The following is a 21,948-nucleotide window of genomic DNA, read 5'->3' on the forward strand; positions in this document are numbered from 1 at the left end:
TTAATATGAGGTTAAGTGTATTTTTTTTTATCATTTTACGTTTTGAAGCATCACCAAAAGAAAATTTTCAGCCAACACGTTAACTGGCATAAATGCCGGCATTAAGTTCGCTTTATATTTTAAAGGCTAATAAATTAAAAAAAAATTTACTAATCGGGAATAAAAATTTAGGCTTCAAAAACCCGCTGCCAGGAGCGAGCGTAGCAAACTTCCCGCGTGAGTAAGGTCGCCCTCTGTCCTATATAACGACATCTTGCGCCTGCGTCGACTTAAAGCCCAACTCACGCCCCGAGCGCCAACATCAAACTCCGTACGTTAAAAAAATCATTAAAATCGACGCCACGGTCTTGCGAAATACATAGTGGTTGTGATCTATCAGTGCAGTAGGGATTGTACCACCACTTTGGTTGCAGACGGAGTGGTCAACGAGCAGTCAGTCGCCGGCCCGCGCATCGCAGTGCGTAACGCAACCAGTGTACCGTGACAGTGCATAACTTATATACAATGACCAACTACATCAAAATCGTAAGTTTTATTTATTTATATCGTTATGAAAGCTAAAAAAGTTTCATACTTAGTTTAATAAGCTCATTAAAAAAAAGAAGTTTCATAGGACGCTTAAAAAAAGCTATACGTTTACTTATCACAAAAGCAAAAAGGATTAAGTATGACCACTTTTGTGAAGTTAATTAGATTTTTTGAGGAAATATAATTTTCATTTGGTTCCTGAAAAAAAAAGTTCAAAAGTGTAAAAATTTAACATAAGATCGATTGAATATTAATAACGCAATAATTATGTCATATTAAGTATATATGTGCATTTTATGTGAAATAGTAAGCTGCGGATCTCGACAATAAATTATAAATTTCAATAGCTACGACCTCATAAACGTTGATATTGATCGTAACTCAGGCTTAACACGACGTATCCTAAGAATGCGAAATTGACAATAATTGTTTAGTATCTAAAGGCCAATTAAAGTGACACTAAGTTGCATTCAAAGTTTTCAAAGTAACAATGGAACACAATCGGGGTATCTTAGTACCGAACAATAGTTCATCGGACTTGACGTTTGACACCGTTTGCTGGTCACTTCCCACGAGGTTTAAACCTCGTTAAAATTATATCACACCATTATTCATTAACTGCAGTTCTCAGACAGTGTAACATTGATGACAGTAACATAGACATTGAGGATTAACAACTACTTACTTCTTATTATTTTATATAAGTGTGACTCTGTTGTTCAAACACTGGTTTGTTGCACCAGCTGTGACAGTAGAGAACGGATCATAACAACAAAATATAACATTGTTATTTCATAAAGTAAAAGTAAATAAAACTTCACATTTAAACATGAATTCAATATTTAATAATTATCGTTTAAAGTTTGATATTTTCCACCGGTTTTCCAGTTACAACTTACAATTCAAGTAACTCTCCTCTCCATAAGTGGTCTGGAAGAGATTGTGTTAGTGACAAACAAGACTGAATAAATTTTGCTTTCTTCCTTTAATACTTTGCGATCTTAAGAAGTAGGTATATGTCTTTGATTTTATCAATACAAATACATCGATGCTTTGTCACAGTCTCGCAATGAAACGGCTTGCCTCAAAGTGCCAGACACCGTACCCAGACAGCGACCCATTCACTGATACAAATCAATATTTACCAATTTACGTTGCGGCGATTACCCAAACTAATTGATTGTCTTTTAATTAGTCATTATGCTCATTAAGTGGGCAGTGTCCAAATCTACGAAAGATGGTTCCATCATACTTAATGAAGTTAAACAAATTGCTATGCTAACTATTCGGGGAGCGGAGATCGAGTTAATAACATAATAAAATTAATTGTGTGGCAACACTTAATCCATTAAGATTGATTGTATGATCACTATCTAGTACGTTGTTGCCATAAACAAATTAGTAATTAAATGTTTATGGCTTACAATAAACCTTTTTAATGACTGTTTAATAAAATTCGTAATCCTATTAGGAAACTTAGGGCTTCTTCCTGAAAGAAAAGAATATAATAAAAAGTTACGCAAGAAAATTGTTATGCTGAAGAAAGTAATACATAGTTGGAAATTTATAAGTATTTATTCCCTACTTTAAAGTAAAACTAATAAGTTGTCTAACACAGTTTTATAATCGAAAATATTTTACTACAAAATAAGACAAAATAATGCAACTGAAACGAGAATAAAAGCTTATAATAGATAGAGTTCTTTTATCATAAAGACAACTGAACTGAAATACTTTTTGCTACTGAAAGTGCCTAGTTATTTCGGTGAACTGTTTTCATGGTCAAGCAACAGCTATTATTGTTATCTCCAATGCACTCGTTATAAAACGATTTGTGCAAAAAATACCTTTGTTTGGAGCATTTTTAAACTTAAACTAGTAGCGATATTTCAATCAGCTTAGCATTTCCACAAACCAATTAGGATTAGGGGGTTTAGTAAACTTTAGAAATGTTATAAACCCATAAAATACATTGATTTTAAAATCAAGCTTTGAATTTTTTTTACGGGGATTCTCGACTTACTAATCATAGAATATTAATAAAAGCATTAATTATGAAAGTGTTTGATTATTAACTTACCTACATATTTTACGAGACAAAATATTATTCATATTATAACGATTACGAGTACATTACTACTAAATTAATTGATTAAGACGTCGTATTTATAGTTATGTAATGTGCTGTCAATCAATCAGTAATTTCTTATTAAATTAAGAATGTACTGTTATTATAACATAATAAAGTATTCTATAGACGTATGTTTACATTTACACATTTTTTTGAATCCTCTCTAGAAACTCTTTATAATTTACTGGAGTCAAACTTTTGAATGGATTAATATTATTGACTTGGAAATCTAATCATTAAGTAGAGTATTGATTAATTATTATGTTTACTATTAACCTTGTTCAGAAGGAGCTATTCAGGTTTATTCGCACCAGTATTTCCTATTTAGGCGAATTTACTATAAGGATATTGTTGTAGATGTAAATCTAAATACTGTCGTAATACGTTCCGGATTTAAACAATTTAGACATTAAAATTTGATACTGTCGTCGAGTTTGCGGATTTCCTCGTACAGACGACAGCACATCAAGTTAATCACTGTGATATCTTATGTCTTACGTCTTATTTTGCAGTAAGAATCTATAGTCTGATGTGCAGTTGATTATACAGGGTGGAAACGTTAAGTGATCTCACTCGATTATTTCTAAACTATACAAGATATCGAAAAATTGATTACTGATTCTGAAAGTGCTTCACAAGCTCTTTCAAACGGTACCAATAATAGGTTACAGAATAAACTGGATCAATCCGAAAATTCAATATTTCCAGCTTCCATACATTTAGTAAAACCACGTAATATTAAAAACTATACAAGATATCCAAAAACTGGTAACTGATCCTGAAAGTGCTTCACGAGTTCTATCCAACGGTACCAATAATAAGTTAAAAACAAAACTGGATTTATCCGAAAATCCAATGTTTCCAGCTTCCATACATTTAGTACTGCCACAGTCATGGCACGCATGTCTTGATAATATTATAGCAAGTAAAGCCTAAAACCAATTTCTTCCATGAATAATTTTAAATTAGAATGCAATTTACGAGTTAATTTTAAGTGTTTATATTTAAAATAAAAAAAATTAACACTTCTAATATTGTGTGGCTGGCATAGTGGCATACATTTAGTATGGAAGCTGGAAACATTGAATTTTCGGATAGATCTAGTTAATTATGTAACCTATTACTGATATCGTTTGAAAGAGCTCGTGAAGCACTTTCAGGATCAGTAATCAGTTTTTCGATATCTTGTATAGTTTAGAATTAATCGCGTGAGATCACTTATCGTTTCCACCCTGTATTGTTGACAAACGGAGAAACAATTGACAATCGGTTTACAGTTACGTAGCAATTTTTTTTGTGGCATTTCATAGAGTTTTTTTTTAATTATAAATTTTATTATCCTTTGAGATTTTATTTTATTTTAGATGTAAATAGAGATAAAGTCACTTGTGCCCGTTTTCACCATCAATCCTAATTTTTAAGTTACCCACATGAAAACAAAATTCCTGTTTGTTACCATAGGGGTCACTTAAAAATTAGGGATTGATGGTAAAAAACGGGCATAAACCTATTTAACCACGTAACTAGACAACCTATTATTTCAGCGCTGTTCAAAAAATACCGTGTATTCGTAACAGGGTATTTTCCGTAAGAGCAAAGTGCCGTTATTATGTGACTATTTATTACCCTTGTTCTGAATCTAAGTAGGTATGATATCTGCGCTCCGTAAATGTTACAAATGCGGCACTTGTAAAGACGGCTACTGACTAGATCGAGTCAGCAACAGATTTTAACGATAAAAAAATAAAGGGAAAGAAAATTATAAAAAAAAATCTTTAAAAATTATTTTTTGTTTGTACAGCAAAGTAGGTACATCAATGTTATCATCATTATCAATGTGTTTTTTTGGTACCTTATTCTTCCATTTCGGAAAAATGACACAAATGGCGTGTCTTCTAGTAAAATATTACTATTTCAGTTTTACGAGAACGTATCCATTATGTGGCAATTTTATCTGTAACACTTTAATACCTAGTAATAAGGCCTCTTTTTATATGACAAAGGAATCTTAGTTTACTGCCCATCTCCCTTCACTTAAAGCTGGAATTAAATCACGTCTAACGCTAGCTCGTTAGCACTGTTGGAGCCCATTACATTACTTGACAAACTACATGAGAGGCGTAAAATTAATTGATTGCAAAACTTTATACAGGGTGTTAGGGAGAAGTTGGCGTAGGTAGAGTTTAACAATGAACAGACTATACCACATCGTTATCATCTTTTTCTCCGGAAATTATAGCACGTATTTTTTTAATGACCTTTTCTACCTGATTGTTGTGACTCTTTAAGGAGCACGCTTTTCATGGAACAGCCTCTCACAAATACAGGACAAAGAAAATCACAAAATATGCATAACCATTATAAAAGTGTGTAGGTATTTTATGCTACTTGGTGTTAGAAAAATATGAAAAATTCTTAATTCTAGGAAATTGCACTTGCTTTCAAACATCTTGCCTTTGTTTCACATACAACCTGTATAAACATACACTCTGAAATCATGCTTACATCTATAATTTCCACAAGAGTAGAATTAACTCGATAAGATGCTCTAGATCTTAAGATAAGTACGCGATTGCACCTGGTTTGAATAAATTATACTTGGCTAATTCCAGTAGTACAAATAAGCAAGGAAGGCCAAATATTTTGCATTCTAATAACTAGAAGGTGATTATCATCAAGACTTTTTGTCATCATTAGTTTCATGGCGCATCTTATTCGCAAATGATAATTTAAATTCAAAATTTTCGAATTTACCTATATATCTCATCGGTAGATAATATAAATGTAGAGAATTTATTAGTTACTAGCTTTCCGCCCGCGGCTTCGCCCGCGTGGAATTTTGTCTGTCACAGAAAAACTTTATCGCGCGCGTCCCTGTTTCAAAAACCGGGATAAAAACTATCCTATGTTCTTTCCCGGGACTCAAACTATCTCTATGCCAAATTTCATCAAAATCGGTTGCGAGGTTTAAGCGGGAAAGCGTAACAGACAGACAGACAGACAGAGTTACTTTCGCATTTATAATATTACTAGCTTTCCGCCCGCGGCTTCGCCCGCGTGGAATTTTGTCTGTCACAGAAAAACTTTATCGCGCGCGTCCCTGTTTCAAAAACCGGGATAAAAAGTATCCTATGTTCTTTCCCGGGACTCAAACTATCTCTATGCCAAATTTCATCAAAATCGGTTGCGAGGTTTAAGCGGGAAAGCGTAACAGACAGACAGACAGACAGACAGACAGACAGACAGACAGACAGAGTTACTTTCGCATTTATAATATTATATAGTTGGGATTTAAATAGGTCATGCCCCTCTTAGACTTAAAGTGAGTTTCTTCTCAGCACTTGTTGATTTTTTTAAATTTCTGTACATTTTGTGATAATAGTGGCTAGAGTCGACAGTTACCCTTAGTTTAAATGAGCTTGTTTTGGGGTTACTATAAAGTGACGGCTCAATTTTGTTCAAACGTGCTACACTTAGATAGTTACATTGTTTTAATAATGGGTCCATTGCGAAATAGCTGTTTCTTTTAAACAAAATTTAAAAGAATGACAGTTAAATGTAATTTTTCAGTTAGTTCTGTCCAATTTTTAAAGTCTAGTGTCTAGTTGCGATGGCACTACTAAAATATTTTGTCGGTTTTCACAATTATATGTAACGTATTAATTGGAGAACGTGTATTTGTTAAGCGTTACTTAACGTATTTTGCTTTTCACTGCACAAGCTTCCTAGTTGGGAAATGTTTGACCATTGTGTACTTGTTTGGATTAAACTTATGCATAACCTAACTGATGTCAGTTATTTCGGCTAGTGTACCTAGTTATTGTAAAATCTTATTTATTGTATTTATTTTTACTTCAATTATGCTCTTATTTATTGCTCGATAACAATATTAATCAAAAATTTTACTCATTCCTTACAAGGTTACTTCCTTTTTGAATATTACATTCAATATTTATATTTTACGGACATTTTTACCAAATAACATTCCCCTTTTAATACTCACTAAAAGTACACAATGAAAAGTCGCCAATAGGAAGTTGCAACGTAAAAGGGCCTATCTTAAAATGGGATGTTTTATTTATTGCCGCAACTAAACTCCTTCCTAATATACAACCAGCAGAAAAAATTATTGAAGTAGGCGATAATAAGTATTGTAATTCGGCCAAGGGTGCTCGAACGGAATCATTCTCACGATTCGTATGTGCGAGATAACGTATTTTTGTGTTAGCCGGTTTTAACGCTCAAGTTCGCGCTGATACACTTGAACTTGAAGTTAACAATAGGTTAATTAAACGCTTACTTTTAGCAGTTTATAATAAAGATATCTAAAACATAATTATTTGGTTAATCAATTTGCTCTTTTACAGCAACCGTTTGCGTAGGCTTGTGTGGTGTTCTCTTCTGATTTAACTGTCTTATTTACCATAAGTTCAGTTCACATCGAGGTTGATTAAATGAACTTGGTTAGTAACGTAATATTTACATTTTTAAACAGCTACTGACAATCACATCATCAGTAAAAAGTTGTGGTTTTCACAGCTGTTTTTGTGGTCAGCATATTATCAGCCTGCAAAATTGTAAAACCCGAAGCATTTTAAACATAAAGTCCATGAAATATAAGGCTCAAAATCAATTGCTGAGAGTAACTTTTCGGTAAAACGTTGGGCGTCTACATTAACGTAATCTGTGCGTTCATTAGCGCACGCTCGTGCTTGATGATCGTTTGTCTCTGGTACGGATTAGGCGGGAAAAAACGGCCTTCGGTATTAACGGGTGAATGACCCAATTAGGTATTAATGTACAATGTAATAAAATTGTGCTGTTTGATTTTCCCGCGGCGCACGTGCTTTGGTTTTCACAATTAGGCTGAGTTGCACCACCTAACATTAACGGTAACTATGACGATAACCGGTGTTTTTTGTATGGAGTTTGACAGATTTTTGACAATTAAAGTTAAAAGATGGTGCAACCCAGCCTTAGAATAATGACACGGCGCGGTGTATAAGAGTGTAAGTGCGTTTTTCTCTGAATTCCAAAATAATGAAGCTTTGAAATACCTTAACTACACCATACCTGGTATACCTATGAAGACTCCTTCATTTTGAAACAGAACTAAAAATTGAAATTCCAGCCTGTGTTTGGTTTAATTTAAATATGGAGACCGATCTTGGTTGAATTTAGCTAAACTTTGGATCGAATCTTGAACCTCAATTTATAATACGGGCTTAAAATCCGTTAATGGTTTTTGCTATTAGCTTAGTAAGTTATTTTTAGATATTAACTATTATGATAAAAACGGCAAAAACTATTGATAATAATATGATGACCGCAGTAGTCAGTAGCCATAGGGTTTTTGTTCGGGGAATCTTAATCTTAAAATCAAGAAGTACATTATTATGTTTTGCAATATTTTAAGTATCTCGAGTGGATTGTTTCTAATGTAAATAAATAGACATTCCTAATTTAATGCACTGTTGAGACATTAGTTTCAGGGACTAAGTAGTTTGCTTTATAAAAAAAGGTAATTATAACCATTTTTCATAGTTATTGCTTTTTACGAGTGTTTTTATATCACCAGATTAGGCTTTAAGTTTTTAGGAGTACGGTGTCCATGAAATTTAATATCAGCGAACTTAGCCTAGAAACGCTAACAACCACAACTATTAAATCGCTCCGGAAGAAGTGTCATTATTGTCATTAGGCAATAAAACTAAATTCGCGTCATAATGACATAATAAAGACATGCCAGTAATAAAGACAAAAACGGCACGTGACAATTTGGTGTCGCCTTGGACGATGCACTCGCTGCGGTCGAAGTAATAGGCCAGTAATAACAAGCTTTGTCCGACTGTGGCCCAAAAGTTGCGTAATGCGTTTGCCGAACGCTCCACATAATATTTACCCGTGGAAAGCGAAATTCCGTTATTTATACGTTACCAAAGATTCGTTTGTGTAATAGTAATAACATCGGAATCATCGCCTTTTTTGCGTGTGTCTTAATGTTATGTAATGACTTAGCGTTTTCCGTCGTGTTTTCAATTTCATCTTGTTGTAATTCTGTCTCATTTGAATCTTGAAAAGGGCATTATAAGTCACGAACTAAATGGTATGCAGTCACAACAAGATCTTATTGTTGTTTTTACGCAACGTGGTAACTGTTATTGTATTATGCATATCTACAATCTTTATGCTCTGCTACTTAGGCTGGTAATATGTATTTCGGAGTCCATTACAAGTGTAAAGTTATGGCCTTTTGGCCGATTGACTTTAATTCCCTTGGCATACAGTAACATAGGTACATGAGTATCCAAAGTACCTACGACGTGAATCAGTCTAGTATTGTTTTCAGGACTATTTAACAGTCGCAGTTTCCTTCACGCCGTGTCACGCTTGACGCTCTACATACACAGCTTACAGTTGTCAATTTGTGTCACAAATGTCACACCACGCGTCAGCTAATCCAAGTCTAGCTTCTTTTGAATCAAGCGATTCAATGAGGGTTTTCGCGATTGAAAAATCCGCCAGATGGCAATACGTAGACGCGAGGTCCAAATGCTGCATGATTGGTTATTTTTAACATGACATTGACAGATATGTCAAAATCCACCAATCACGCAGCATTTGGACCTCGCGTCTACGTATTGCCATCTGGTGGATTTTTCAATCGCGAAAACCCTCATTGGCGATTGATGATTTGACACTCGATGACCGCCGACGTATAAACCCTACTACGGCCCTAATACCACGTTAGTGACACCATGTAATTGTGAATGGACGTATTTCCATTGTAGGATGTCCCATTTCCTCCTAGAATTTTCTGGCTCTCGGCCTCTGAATAGAGCCAAGGTGAATCTAAATGTGTACTTGCTATGTTTTAATGTGTATACAGGCCTTGTCATTGTGTGTATTTACATTATTTACATAATAGCTGACCTCGCCGATTCTGCATTTTCTATCTAATAGCTGTTGGTATTCGAAGTTTTCATATACCTATTCAGATTTTCTTTGAAACTGGTTTTCTTGTTATTTATTCTGACAGCAGTTAATGATTTATAGAGACCAGTAATTTTTGTAACTAAGTGCTTCTACATTGTAATATAAGGGAAAATTCTTATTTTACTATTTAACGTAATATTCTAACCTACTGGCCTTCTGTAAACAGAGGTGGAATTGTGTAAAGCAATCGTAATCATTTGACAGTTCATAACGTACGATAAAGTCAGTTAAACAAAGCGTTTGACAGAATAATCGTACGTTATGAACTGTCAAATGATAACGATTGCTTTACACAATTCCACCCCAGGTCTAAGAATAAAAAATAGTAACATCTCCCCAAATATTTTTCTCGTTAAATGACATAAATCATACTTATCTTAATGAAGATAATTATAGCCATTTTAAAGTCAGTTGCGAAACTGTTACATATTTATCCGATACGTGTACAGGCCATGACTAAGGTCACGTGACCAGTATTTGCGAGTAAACATCATCTGTTTGTATAACCATACTTGGCGTAATTTATGAGGCTGTAAAATCTCAATAAAATGCATACTAATGCCAATATTAACAGATAGCTAGAAGACCTACGGCTTCCGTATTGTAGATGTTAGAAAATCAAACAGGTTTGGTAAGGAAGAGAATTGCCAAAAATAGAGTCGTCAAAATTAGAGCCAAAGCACACGATGCGATGCGGCGTCGCACCGCAAAGATTTCGCCGTAATCGCGTGACGCAGATATTTCTATGTAAGATGACAGAGCGGCATCGCTCCGGTGTCGCACCGCCACCGCAGCGCATCGTGTGCTTTGGTTTTCAGAAGTCAATAAATAATACACATTAGGTATTTATTGAAAAGGCGATAAACTTTATCACGGCAGTCGGAAGGCGGAAGTTCACACGACCGGTCCGGCCGGTCGGCGCGCGCGCATGTGAGTATGTTAATACGGCCATTAGGGCTGGCCGTTGCACCTGTAAGGCACCTGATACAGCCTTGCTGATAAGGCCTGTTTTACACATTAACAATAGATCTGTTTTACGGTGACATTTACATTCTTTGTTGAAGGAAACTAAGCTTTATTAGTAAGTATTAATGTAGCAGTGAATTTCGTTACAACTGCGGTTACGTGGTTTGATTTATCGTGGTAAATGGCAAACTGTAAGGTGATTTTATAGAAAGAAATAGCGTAATTTCCTCCCAAACTACCTACTTGCAATCTGCCTAGTCTGATTTACTTCTTATAACTATTTATTTAGTTATTTTGTCATGAACATTGACCTTAGTGATCAGTGATTCATGTTTAAAATATTAGTAACGGAAACGTTAGTCTATGTTATGTAATCTGTGTTTTGGTAGAGTCAGCCCTGATGCGCCGACGCAGCTTCCAGCCGAGTGTGACGTGCGCATATGACGCGCCTGCCCATTCATGGCGCTTAAGTAAAATTTTTAACGCAAAAAGCTTAGAAAGTTAAGTCATAAGTTTGTTTTTTATTGATACTAATCTGTCTGAAATAAGGGAATTGAATTTGAATGATTGAATATTTAACAGGTAACAACTTAATAAAGAAAATAATATGTAAGTAAAAGAGGCGCTGTGGCCATTCATGCATTCAGTTAAAAGCAATAATTACTGCATTAATATACTTATTATAATATTTCAACACAACATGACAATAAAGGTAATTTTTTAAAGGCAAACTTTGGCAATATTTCAGCATACCCAGCTAATTAAAACAGTTTTAATAGTATTCTCAATAGTCGTTAAAAGTAGACGTAATTGCAACTAGAATGTACGGCTTTAACTATTTATTAATAGGTGAGCTTTCATTTTATAGTCGTTAATGGGCACTCACAGTCGGTATTTGACGTGAAATTTAACAAGGGTTATTATTTTTTAATGAGATCTCCGTGGAATTCGAATTAAATGTTAATTTGAATATGCAATATACAATTTTGAGCTCGTAAACGGATCACAACGCTAGTTCCTATAAATAGGTAAGTATTTATCTTTGAATAAACAGTTATTTAGTGGTAACCCAGATACCGTACTTGCGTTTAATCACTTTCGTGTGTAATTAAATTACACAATAAATATGAATTAATTGGGCTGTGTTACAAATAAATATTAACTTAAAATAAATCTAGACATTAGTAGTAAACAGTTTGACAAGAATACAAAATTAATAAGGCATTCATTCTGTATGAGAAAAATGACAAAACTCATTCATTGGTTTACGTAACATTGTTAAATATTGAACCGTGACCCCAATTGGATTCAATATTTATTATTGTTACATGGATGAGTCAAATTGATCGATGTATTCGTTTTGTCCAGGTATAAAGTACGTTCTACTTCACAGGCATTGGTTTTAATTATTTTTTTATTGACAAACAACTCGGTGATATTAAATTCAAAATAATTATTGTAATTGTGTAATTAACACACAATTCTCATTCACGTCCTAGAAAGGTTGACATAATTAAACCGAACCGTGTAAGATATCCGCAATCCGAACCCGTTGTTAGTGGTTTAATAATGCATTATTTATACGTATCTTAAGGATCTTAAACAATGCAGTAAAAGACTCTTTTAAATCTTCTAATCTGATCACTTTTACTGAAAAAGAGCGTAACTACCGGAAGTTACGCTCTTTTTCAGTAAAAGTGATCAGATTTAAGAATGCAAAGTGCATTTTTGCAATAGTGCAAGTGCCAGAATAGTTATCTATCCTTAGAACATGTTTAGAAGAATACTCTATCTTTTTTGGAGACAGGTACTTTGAAACGTTTTCAAATGTATACTCAAAGTTACTTTGATAATATCGATTCGTAGGCACTAGTTTTAATAGTCCATGCAAATAAAGGAATATTGACTTTGACTTTGATTAATTATATCCTTTTTTGGCAAGTTTCCGAGAAGGATCAAGGTTTAGAATACTCTATGTAGGTATATAGCAAAAACTTCCTTTTCCAGTATAATTTAAATGCTACATTTTTAGCTCTGGATGAACTAACCTCTGTAGAGCCTTTAACCTTGTTACCATTTCTATTAACTGATGCAACGATCGAATATAACATACCAAGCAGTTAAACAAATTGCGTTACTGTAAATAAGTGATTTAATAAATTGTATCTAACGACTGATTTACATAAATCTGCATTCTACATGTTCGACATTACTCTGATTGGATGTTATTAATAGTTACATTACTGACCTTTTGTTAGGTTCGAGTTATTAAATAAAATGTCTATAAAAAAAGTGTTCTTGCATCTATAATTGAGATTATTAAAGACGAGAGCTTTTGCCTTAAAATTATTAAAGGTTAAGAAGCATTATTGCTTCTAAAAAAAGTGAAATTCAGTAATACGTAGCTACTTACTTAGTATAATACGTTTCGTTATGAATTAGATATTTGCACATAAGTATATTAGGTTACGTCGTAGTAGTTTAATTTAAAAAATTTAATAGAAATTGACCAATATTTAAACATACTTTAACCTCGTCAATTTTAATAAGGCCGTTATATTTAAATTATCAAAAGCTACCACGCAAGTTTCTCTTTTCAATATCTTTTGAGATTTTACTCTTTCGGTCCTGCCCTGACCTCGGCTAGTACAATGCTTTTATAACAATTCTATTATCGGCAGTTACGACAAAATTGATCCAAATAGGCATTAAGTACACAGGCGCGGTCTAGGCCTTTGTTTATAATTATCTAGACTTTTACTTGACTTCAATGTGTTTTATTGCTCTTAGCAAGCCATTAGATCCTAGTAGCTTATTAATTTAAGTTTAAAATTAGGTTCGATACCGTTTTATTGAGCGCAACGAGCTTTTGGAGCTTAAAAGTTCGATCTTAGTCATAATTTAAGCTGTAAATTAGCTTCGGCAGTGTTTTATTGTTCTAATCAAGATATCAATTCGATCCAGGCGCATATTGCGCCTTATTTTAACACCTTCACTTTGTGCAGGTGGTAAAATTTAGTGGAAGTGGAATAAAATTAGTATTTTATGAATGGGCCCAGACTTGATTGGTTTCTGGAGTTCATAATTTGTTGCAATGAGAAACTAAAGTTGATTTAAGGAACATTATAATTTTAATGTTATAGCCGTAAAAGTAGAGTCGGTTAGATCCAGTTTACTTTGTTGAAGAATTGTCTATTTCACAATGTTTTAATCACATTGAGCTGGCCATTTTACTTGCAAAATAGCATCTATTTCCACAGCTTAAGCTACCGCAGTGTTTAGCTTGACACGCCGTCCGTGCACAAAATATGAGTGTCTTAAAATGCGTGCAAGGTTTAGTTACAAAATATGCTTTAGTATAATAATAAGCAAGCCCTTATCGCACGTAGTTACTTAAACTTAGTACACCGTCCGCGTCTACAATGTATAGTTGTCAGCGCATTGCACTATACTTTTCTCCAGCAAAACCGCCTCTATTGCAACTGGTTAAGGGACTACACTGTGTACCTTGATGTGCCGCGTGTACGGTCTGTACTTGACGCGACCTTCGGTATGTAGGTGACAAGTCACTTGCGTCCACATTAACATTGCCGCATAGTTTACTTGGCTACCCACTATTATTAAGTCCAGCAATTTACGGGCCTGTGACATCTTTGGTTCTGCCAAATGTCAATTTATGATATGAAATCTTGCTTGAAAAGTTTGATGATTGAAGCTACTAGCGGCCGCCCGCGACTTCGTACACGTGGATCCCATTTTAACCCCTTAAGGTTGGAGTTTCATAAAATCCTTTCTTAGCGGATGCCTACGTCATAACATCTACCTGCATGCCTTTCAGCCCGCTCCGTCCAGTGGTTTGGGCTGTGCGTTGATAGATCACTATGTCAGTCAGTTAATCACCTTTGATACTATGCCATTTTATAATCATCACCATCATCGTAATCATCAGGTCATTTAGTTTCCACTGCAGGAGGACTTGTCTCTTACTTATTCGAGACAAATGGAGTATTTGACCTACACTCTCTACACTAGCTACACTTTGTTAGCCTATACATAAGTATGTTCGCATTTTCATTCTCATTTGCATTCGCATATTTAGCTATGAGAATAGAAAGAGGACCACTAGCACTATTCCCGTGAATGACGTAATATAGAAACTTTATATTAATCAAGCTTTATATCAACTGGCAGTCTCTAGTAATCTAGATTAACCGATAACTGTCATCTTTTAGCATAAGCCTTGAGTTACTTAGCATTGTGTGTTTGCTCTACTTTTCACAATTTGTCCGTTTATGTAGAAATTAATGTTCTACACACATAACTGCTAACAACTGAATTTTATGTGCATGGTCATTGTTTAAATTTAGAAAATGAAAAGTTTAACATCATGTTAACTAGCACTAACTTCTACAGCGGCTATGACGTTGTCGATTTTCTGTCACGGAGTCTTTCATACACGGCCCTAGTCAAAATTCTTACTTAGCATTAACTTATCTGGGTGTTCATCATCCTATCTTAGGTAATATACTAAAAATGTGTGTGAATGTTCAGATGTCTAAAAATCAGTATTTAATACGCCTTTTTAGCTCCAACTTCCTTGAATGCATTTTTAATTGTATTTTGAACTGAATCATCCTTGTACTACATACATACTCCAGTCTATAAGATAAGGCATACTGACCTAGTAACGAAAGACACGCCCTTTGCAAAAAACTATTATCTATGCAAATACTTAACTGTGCAGGTAATTAGGTAGAGTCACGTGACCATCAACACTATGGCGTGAGGCTGATTGTAATGTACAGACGACAGCTAAACACTGGAACCTTATCTGGTTATAAATAGGAGTTATTTTGCAACAAAAATGAAGAGCCTGTTGTTGACTGTACAAATAGCATCCTGAAGGTCGGTACTGGCAGTATAGTCAGTGATCACGTACGCAGTTTTTATCATAGGAAGCGATCTGATCATTTAAAATATATGATGTAGGAGTAATCAAGTGAGTCTCTTAACATAGAGGTTCCAGGTTCGATTCCAGTTGGGACCTAATATTGTTCTGTGTATTTGTCTTCGATCTGGAAAAGGATATTGACAGCAGAATTAAGTCATCCTGATTGTCCGAAAACATATCATATGATTACATTCTTCAAAGGGCACCTTAAGACCGTTTTCACCATCAATCCCTAATTTTTAGGTGACCCCTATGAAAAATAATTCTTGTTATGTGTTATCATAGGGGTAACTTAAAAATTAGGGATTGATGATGAAAACGGGCATTAAGCCACTAAATTGATAAAATACTTTATGGAAAACTCTCTATCAACACATCGCTTAACAATAAGAAAATGCCCTCTGTATTTTACAAGATTCCCATCGTATTCTTCAATCGCATAGCCGTAACTTTGTAAGTAACATTTTAAAAGTTACTTAGCGCATACGTCATTGCATAATAGTACTAGTAGTTGATCTTCAGATACAAGTACGAAACAGGTTTCGGCTCCTTTTACGTGCAACCGTCTGGTTTGAATTTCCATTGAAAAATTGGAAATCACTGTTCCAGTATCGAGTTATTAGGATAGGCAGGTAATCTATATGTAAACGAAAGCTAAATTGAATAAGTCTATTATGTCAGTATAACTTGCAGTTTTAACTACGTAATTTGCTTCAGATGTCGTTTAGGCTTTTAGCATGTATTATTCACGGTTACGTTAAAAGGAATATCTGTCACCGTTACTGGGGTTATTTACCATTTTTCATGTTTATGTCAAATATGCCAGTCAGTGATTGCGTCTATACGATGTAGTGTTAGTTATAAATGCAATTAATGACCGTATTCACAAACGATGCTTGCTTAAGTGAAGCAGCAAATAGAACGCACAACGTTGAATAGAGCTCTGTGATTGGTTCGTGTGTCATCCTGTGCGTCCACGCCCACTGTGAGACCTCATAGTAATGTTTGTGAATACGGGCGTCATTCCATTAACCAGAGATGGTTTGGTTTCGTAAGGCGATTGAGTGCGCTCGGTCTAAGAAAGGTAGAGACTTGAGTAAACCTTTAATTAACTCAGGCTACCAGTAGTAGTGTTTGTATTAGACAAAAGTAAACTAATACAATAAAGAACTTCAATAAATCTCTGACTAATTCATACGAGTATAACTCAATGGATAGTTTAGTTTTTTCGTAACACTACTTATAATTTTCAGAAAATGATAATGACAAAAGTAAACTAATACAATAAAGAACTTCAATAAATCTCTGACTAATTCATACGAGTATAACTCAATGGACAGTTTAGTTTTTTCGTAACACTACTTATAATTTTCAGAAATTTACTTAAGTTCTTTATTGTATTAGATAGGCTTACTTAGACTTAAGTAAGTATTGAAATTATGAAAGATAGTTTCTGATATAAATAGAATGAAAGTCAAAGTCAAAGCTTTTATTTACTACTTAGACCCTTTCCAGGGCGCTTATACACGACCTAAATAATTTGCCCTACCACCACTTCGGGACAACATTATGGGCTGGTGCTGAGAAGTGGCCTAAGAAACTCATGCCCGTTTTCACCATCAATCCCTAATTTTTAAGTGACCCCTATGGTAATACATAACAGGCATTTTGTTTTCATAGGGGTCACTTAAAAATTTGGGATTGATGGTGAAAACAGGCGACAGTCACCTTTCTTTAAAGTCGAATGAAAACTATAGTAACATCACAGTCCCTTCACATCCCGTGTATGCCTCAGCTTATTTCTCACAGGTTTAGCAACACGATCGCCATTTGTTAGGGTAATGTCGCCATTGCGTATCCTAACGAATGCTATCTAGTTTGTAGTGCTCCATAAATTAAGGACAGTTACCAGTCGATCGAGATTCGAGAACGATTCTGACGCGTCGATTTCGTATCGGCGCCGCGATCGCAGTTTGTTTTCATCGATACACAATCGATTAATTTGCATTGACATTATAAGCATTAAAGTTCATTGGTAATTTTCTGATGTAATGTAACTGAATCGATTCACAAAATTATTTCATGGTTACAGAACATTTTTGTATATTCATAATATCATATATAATATTATTTTCCTTTGGTTTGTTGTCCCTTGCAAAACTGTACTGTCTTTGAGATGATTTCACCGAATTGCTAATTATGAGAAATGGCGAGAGAGCATTAATTTTAATTTTATTGCTCTAAAAACTTTAATGAGCAATTCTTTAGCTACGCTATGCGTTTCCATTGTCATATTTCGAGTGGGTGTGCTTAGGACCAGCGCAATATTTGACCCTAACCAGTCCCAAATCAAAGTTCAAACGTTCGCGTTATTGCCGATCGTAAGATAACCAAATTAGTATCGCTCCTAAAATTATTTAACCCTGTGTTTGTTAGCTGGTGTTAAATAATCTAGCTTTGGAGTACAATGGCCGTGTCCACTGTCTTGCATCACACTGTCGCAATGGCCACTCATAGGGCTGACACATAGATACTGGGTCACTGCATGACTCCAGGGCACTAGGCCATTAGATTTAATGACCAAGTTTTTGCTGGAAAATGCGTGGCTGAATGCTAAAATGACTCCACACATTTTACGACCTTCGTAGGTACAAAAAGTAAGTATTTTCCAGTTTAGTGATTGATTTATTTATTTAATTATTACTTATTCTAACTTGCTTTCTTGCTAGTTTACATTCTCAACCAGAAATAATTATATTTTTTAGTCTCCAAAATTCCATGCATTGATTGGATTTCATTACGTAGCCTTGTTTTAGCTTAGGTGATTTTGCAAAGTTGTTTCCAGCTATTTTATCCAACAAAAGTTTTAATTTTAAATGGTGGAAGCCCTACCCGGTGCGTTCACACTTCATTCGGTGCGCGCACGCATACTCTCGCGCATTCATCCTTAACCTAATACGCATAGAGGTCACATTTCAACAGCAACCGACGCGAATAACCGCAGGCATGCACATTCCGCGTTGTCAACATTTTCGGTTTAATTACAATTTAAAAGCTAAAATATTTAGATTAGTCGTATATTTGTATAATCCAGTAGTTTTAGCTGTAGAGTTATTTTATTATAGCTCTTACAGATTCATAACTGCAACTGTTACGCTAAGCATTTAGAATGTGTTCTTAGTTTTAATTTAGTATTGGACTGTTTTGTTCGAATGCCTACGTGAATATTCTAGGCTTTAACTCAATAGTCATTGGTCCAGATAGGGCTCGTTACATAAACAAAGTCTAAGCATGTTTTGTAAGTTTGTCGTGCTCGCCCTGCAAGGATGGGCGAGATAGTTGCACAATTAATTGTGGCCAGAATGGTAAAGCAACAAAGCCTTGCTTTTACACATTTGTTGTGCAAAATGCAGATTCATGCATAATTCAAAGTCCAAATTCATTAATGTTACAGTTGTTTGTAATTCATGTGACCGCGTTATGTATTAATTGCGTTTTTCCATTGAAACACATTTTGTTATAGCAATTAAAATCAGCCGAAATTAATTGCAGATACATTGCTGTAATGATTGCGTTTGAGGTTTCTACATTGTCAGTTTTGTTCAGGGTTTTAGTTAATAATTAATTCGGTTTTGAACAGGGTTGGGCGCCTAAATAAGCAGTGTCAAGAACGTTGATTGAATTTTTGTAGTTGCTTTATTTTGATACTGGTTTCACTTGAATGGTTCCTGACCAATTAGTTCATGTAGGATCCGGTTTCAATATTTTGCGAAAAACTATTTTTGTTTGAGCTGTTATTTGGCTGAGCCTAACAATAAAAGTAACATTGAGGTGTCCTAATAAATTAAAAAAATGCTGTTGTAAAACATAAGCGTGAATTCCGATACAAATGTTAAAAGTGTTAAAATTGTTAGCCACTCGCCGACTTGACTTTCAAATAAAGTCCAGTAAGAATTTAATTCACATACACTGCTGGTACTAATTATGTTAAACATTGTGACTATAGCTTCAGGGCCTATTTATTTAAATGTAAATTTAATATTTGCCAATACCTACAGTAGGTATGATAAATAGTTATCGTTAACCAAGGTGTCATGATTGCTCCTTGTTTATAATCGGGCATAACGAAGCGAGTGGTAAGTTGTCTACTAGACATAGCGGTAGTCTCTAGTACTACCTACTATATCGCTAGTATCGGTATACAGGGTGGAATTTTGTAACGCCTTCTGGAGGGAAAGTACTCTTATTATTGTAGATAGATAATTTTACTCAAAGAAAACATTCCTTTATTTTTGAAAAGAAATAGAACTGCATTCAAGTATTTCCAAAAATTTGCTTGCCACACCCGGGAATCGAACGAACTAAAATATGTTAAAAATTAAAGCCTGTATTTTTATTGCATCGATCGTTAGGGTTAAGTATAAGGATGAAATCTCTCTAACAAACTTGATAAATCAAATCAAAGGAAAACCATGAAATCTTAAATTATTTTAATTTTTACAAAAAAAATATGGTATGGTGGTGAATTTTCGAAAAAAATTCGAAAATCTTTGAATGCAGTTCTCTTTATTTTCAAAAATAAAGGAATGTCTTCTTTGCGTAAAATTTTCTATCTACAGTATTAAGTGTACGCTACTTTCCCTCCAGGTGGCATTACGAAATTCCACCCTGTATATATCGGTATATCGGTAGCCAACGAAACTTCCTAGAGACCAAATTACTACACCGATTCTGCGCGGTTTAATCTCCAAGTAGCTGCACTTACACAATATTTAAATGTAGGTATACCTAAGTGCGCTTAAGTAATTATTTCGTTAGTTAATTAAACGCTGTAATTACATCAGTTTGTTGTCACTTTATGTTTATTTCTTTTGCGGACTGTTTTGTATTTAACAAGTAATGTAAAAATATCCCTTAAGGCCTTTTATGTATTAAAACATAACACTCGCTGAAGAAGCTCTTTTCTTTAAGTGTAGACACTATTTAAATGTTATAAGTCCACTATTGCATGCCGTGGCAACCTATAATTAAGGCAGCACTTAGATTAAGTTAAAAACATGTTGTAAATATTGATTGTCTTCTAGTGTAGGTATGTCTTGTTGGTTGTCCTATTAAATTAATAAATAAAAATAAAGAGCTTTTTAAAATATTGACAATAGCAAATCAATCTTTTACGGTCGATTATGTGAATGTCCGAGGTGTTTAAGATTTAAATCAAAGTGCATTCACGAATAATTAGAAATTGCAGAACACTTTTAATGAATAATTCATATCTTACAAATACGATCACTATCGAGTTTATTAAGAAGTAATGACATTAATTTAACCAGTTTAGACAAACAGCCTATTTTTGTACGTGACCAGGAACTTAAAGGGTGTTCTTGAATTTGCGGGTTGATGCTTTGATTTATTCATGAAGTAATATAAATTATAATCATTTTAGGGCTTGCCCAACATTTGTCACTTGGCTCTAGCCAATTTAATGTTCACCGACCGTATTATCATATCCAGAAATCTGGTTACAATCATGAAACTGATTTGTCAGGTGCCTTGACGTCAACTCACTCCTACTCGTACTATATTAAACTGTAATTAATTGGTGTCAGTCAATTGACGTGATAATAGTCTGGAATCTAGCTAGGTCATGTAGGTATGTACTTGAAGAAAAGTAGCTTGTTTAAACATTGGTGTTTATTACACACGTCCTTGCGGAAAATACGAAAAAAGTATATTGGGTTAAAAACCTGTATTTATAATAATTAATATCGAATTAATTTAGGTTGTTTTCACTTATTGACGAAAAATCACTTAAATTTTTCAGGATCCACAATAAATTTGAGTTTTAATAATACGAAAATGATGAATGAAATAAATGCACTCGTAGTTGAGTGATTAAGAAAGGAAACGCTTGTTCAATATTGATTATTGACTCTACTTCACAATATCGAAAATCGATAACAATATCAAAACCGCCTTAAGAATAGATAGTTTGATTCGGACCAAGTTGTCGGTTTTATCGACACACTAGAGTTATTGCAGCTGGATCATGTCTCTATAACTCCGTGCAGAATGTATTTAAATCATAATTTATCTGTTTATTCTTGTGTGTGATTAAGAAAGGACACTTATTGTTCTTGTTGTTTGTTCAATATTGATTCTACATTCGGTCCACTACATCAAAAATCAATAACAATACCAAACAAAATAGTCAAGAGTAGCTAGTTTGATTCGGACCACTATTTTATGGACACTCCAGAGTTATTACAGCCGGATCATGTCTCTATAACTCCGCGCAGACGTCCGATTTCGATCGGGCCCGTTCCGAACATAACTTAACTTGCACTCATTTTACAACTCAAAATGCCACCTCGTAAAT

At 34.5% G+C, this 21,948-nt stretch overlaps 1 protein-coding gene across 1 annotated transcript in view; it reads left to right on the forward strand.

Moving 5' to 3' along the window:
• The first annotated feature begins 221 nt into the window (after positions 1-221).
• LOC135072661 (uncharacterized) overlaps positions 222-21,948 on the forward strand; it is a 62,795-nt gene continuing 41,068 nt past the window's right edge. Inside the window, exons 1-2 of the mRNA XM_063966676.1 lie at positions 222-310; positions 414-525. Of these exons, the coding sequence (XP_063822746.1) occupies positions 505-525 (21 nt within the window). The 5' untranslated portion in view covers positions 222-310; positions 414-504. The remainder of the gene's footprint in view (positions 311-413; positions 526-21,948) is intronic.

Source organism: Ostrinia nubilalis, chromosome 6 (genome assembly GCF_963855985.1).
Source record: "Ostrinia nubilalis chromosome 6, ilOstNubi1.1, whole genome shotgun sequence".
Classification (NCBI taxonomy): Eukaryota; Metazoa; Arthropoda; class Insecta; order Lepidoptera; family Crambidae; genus Ostrinia; species Ostrinia nubilalis.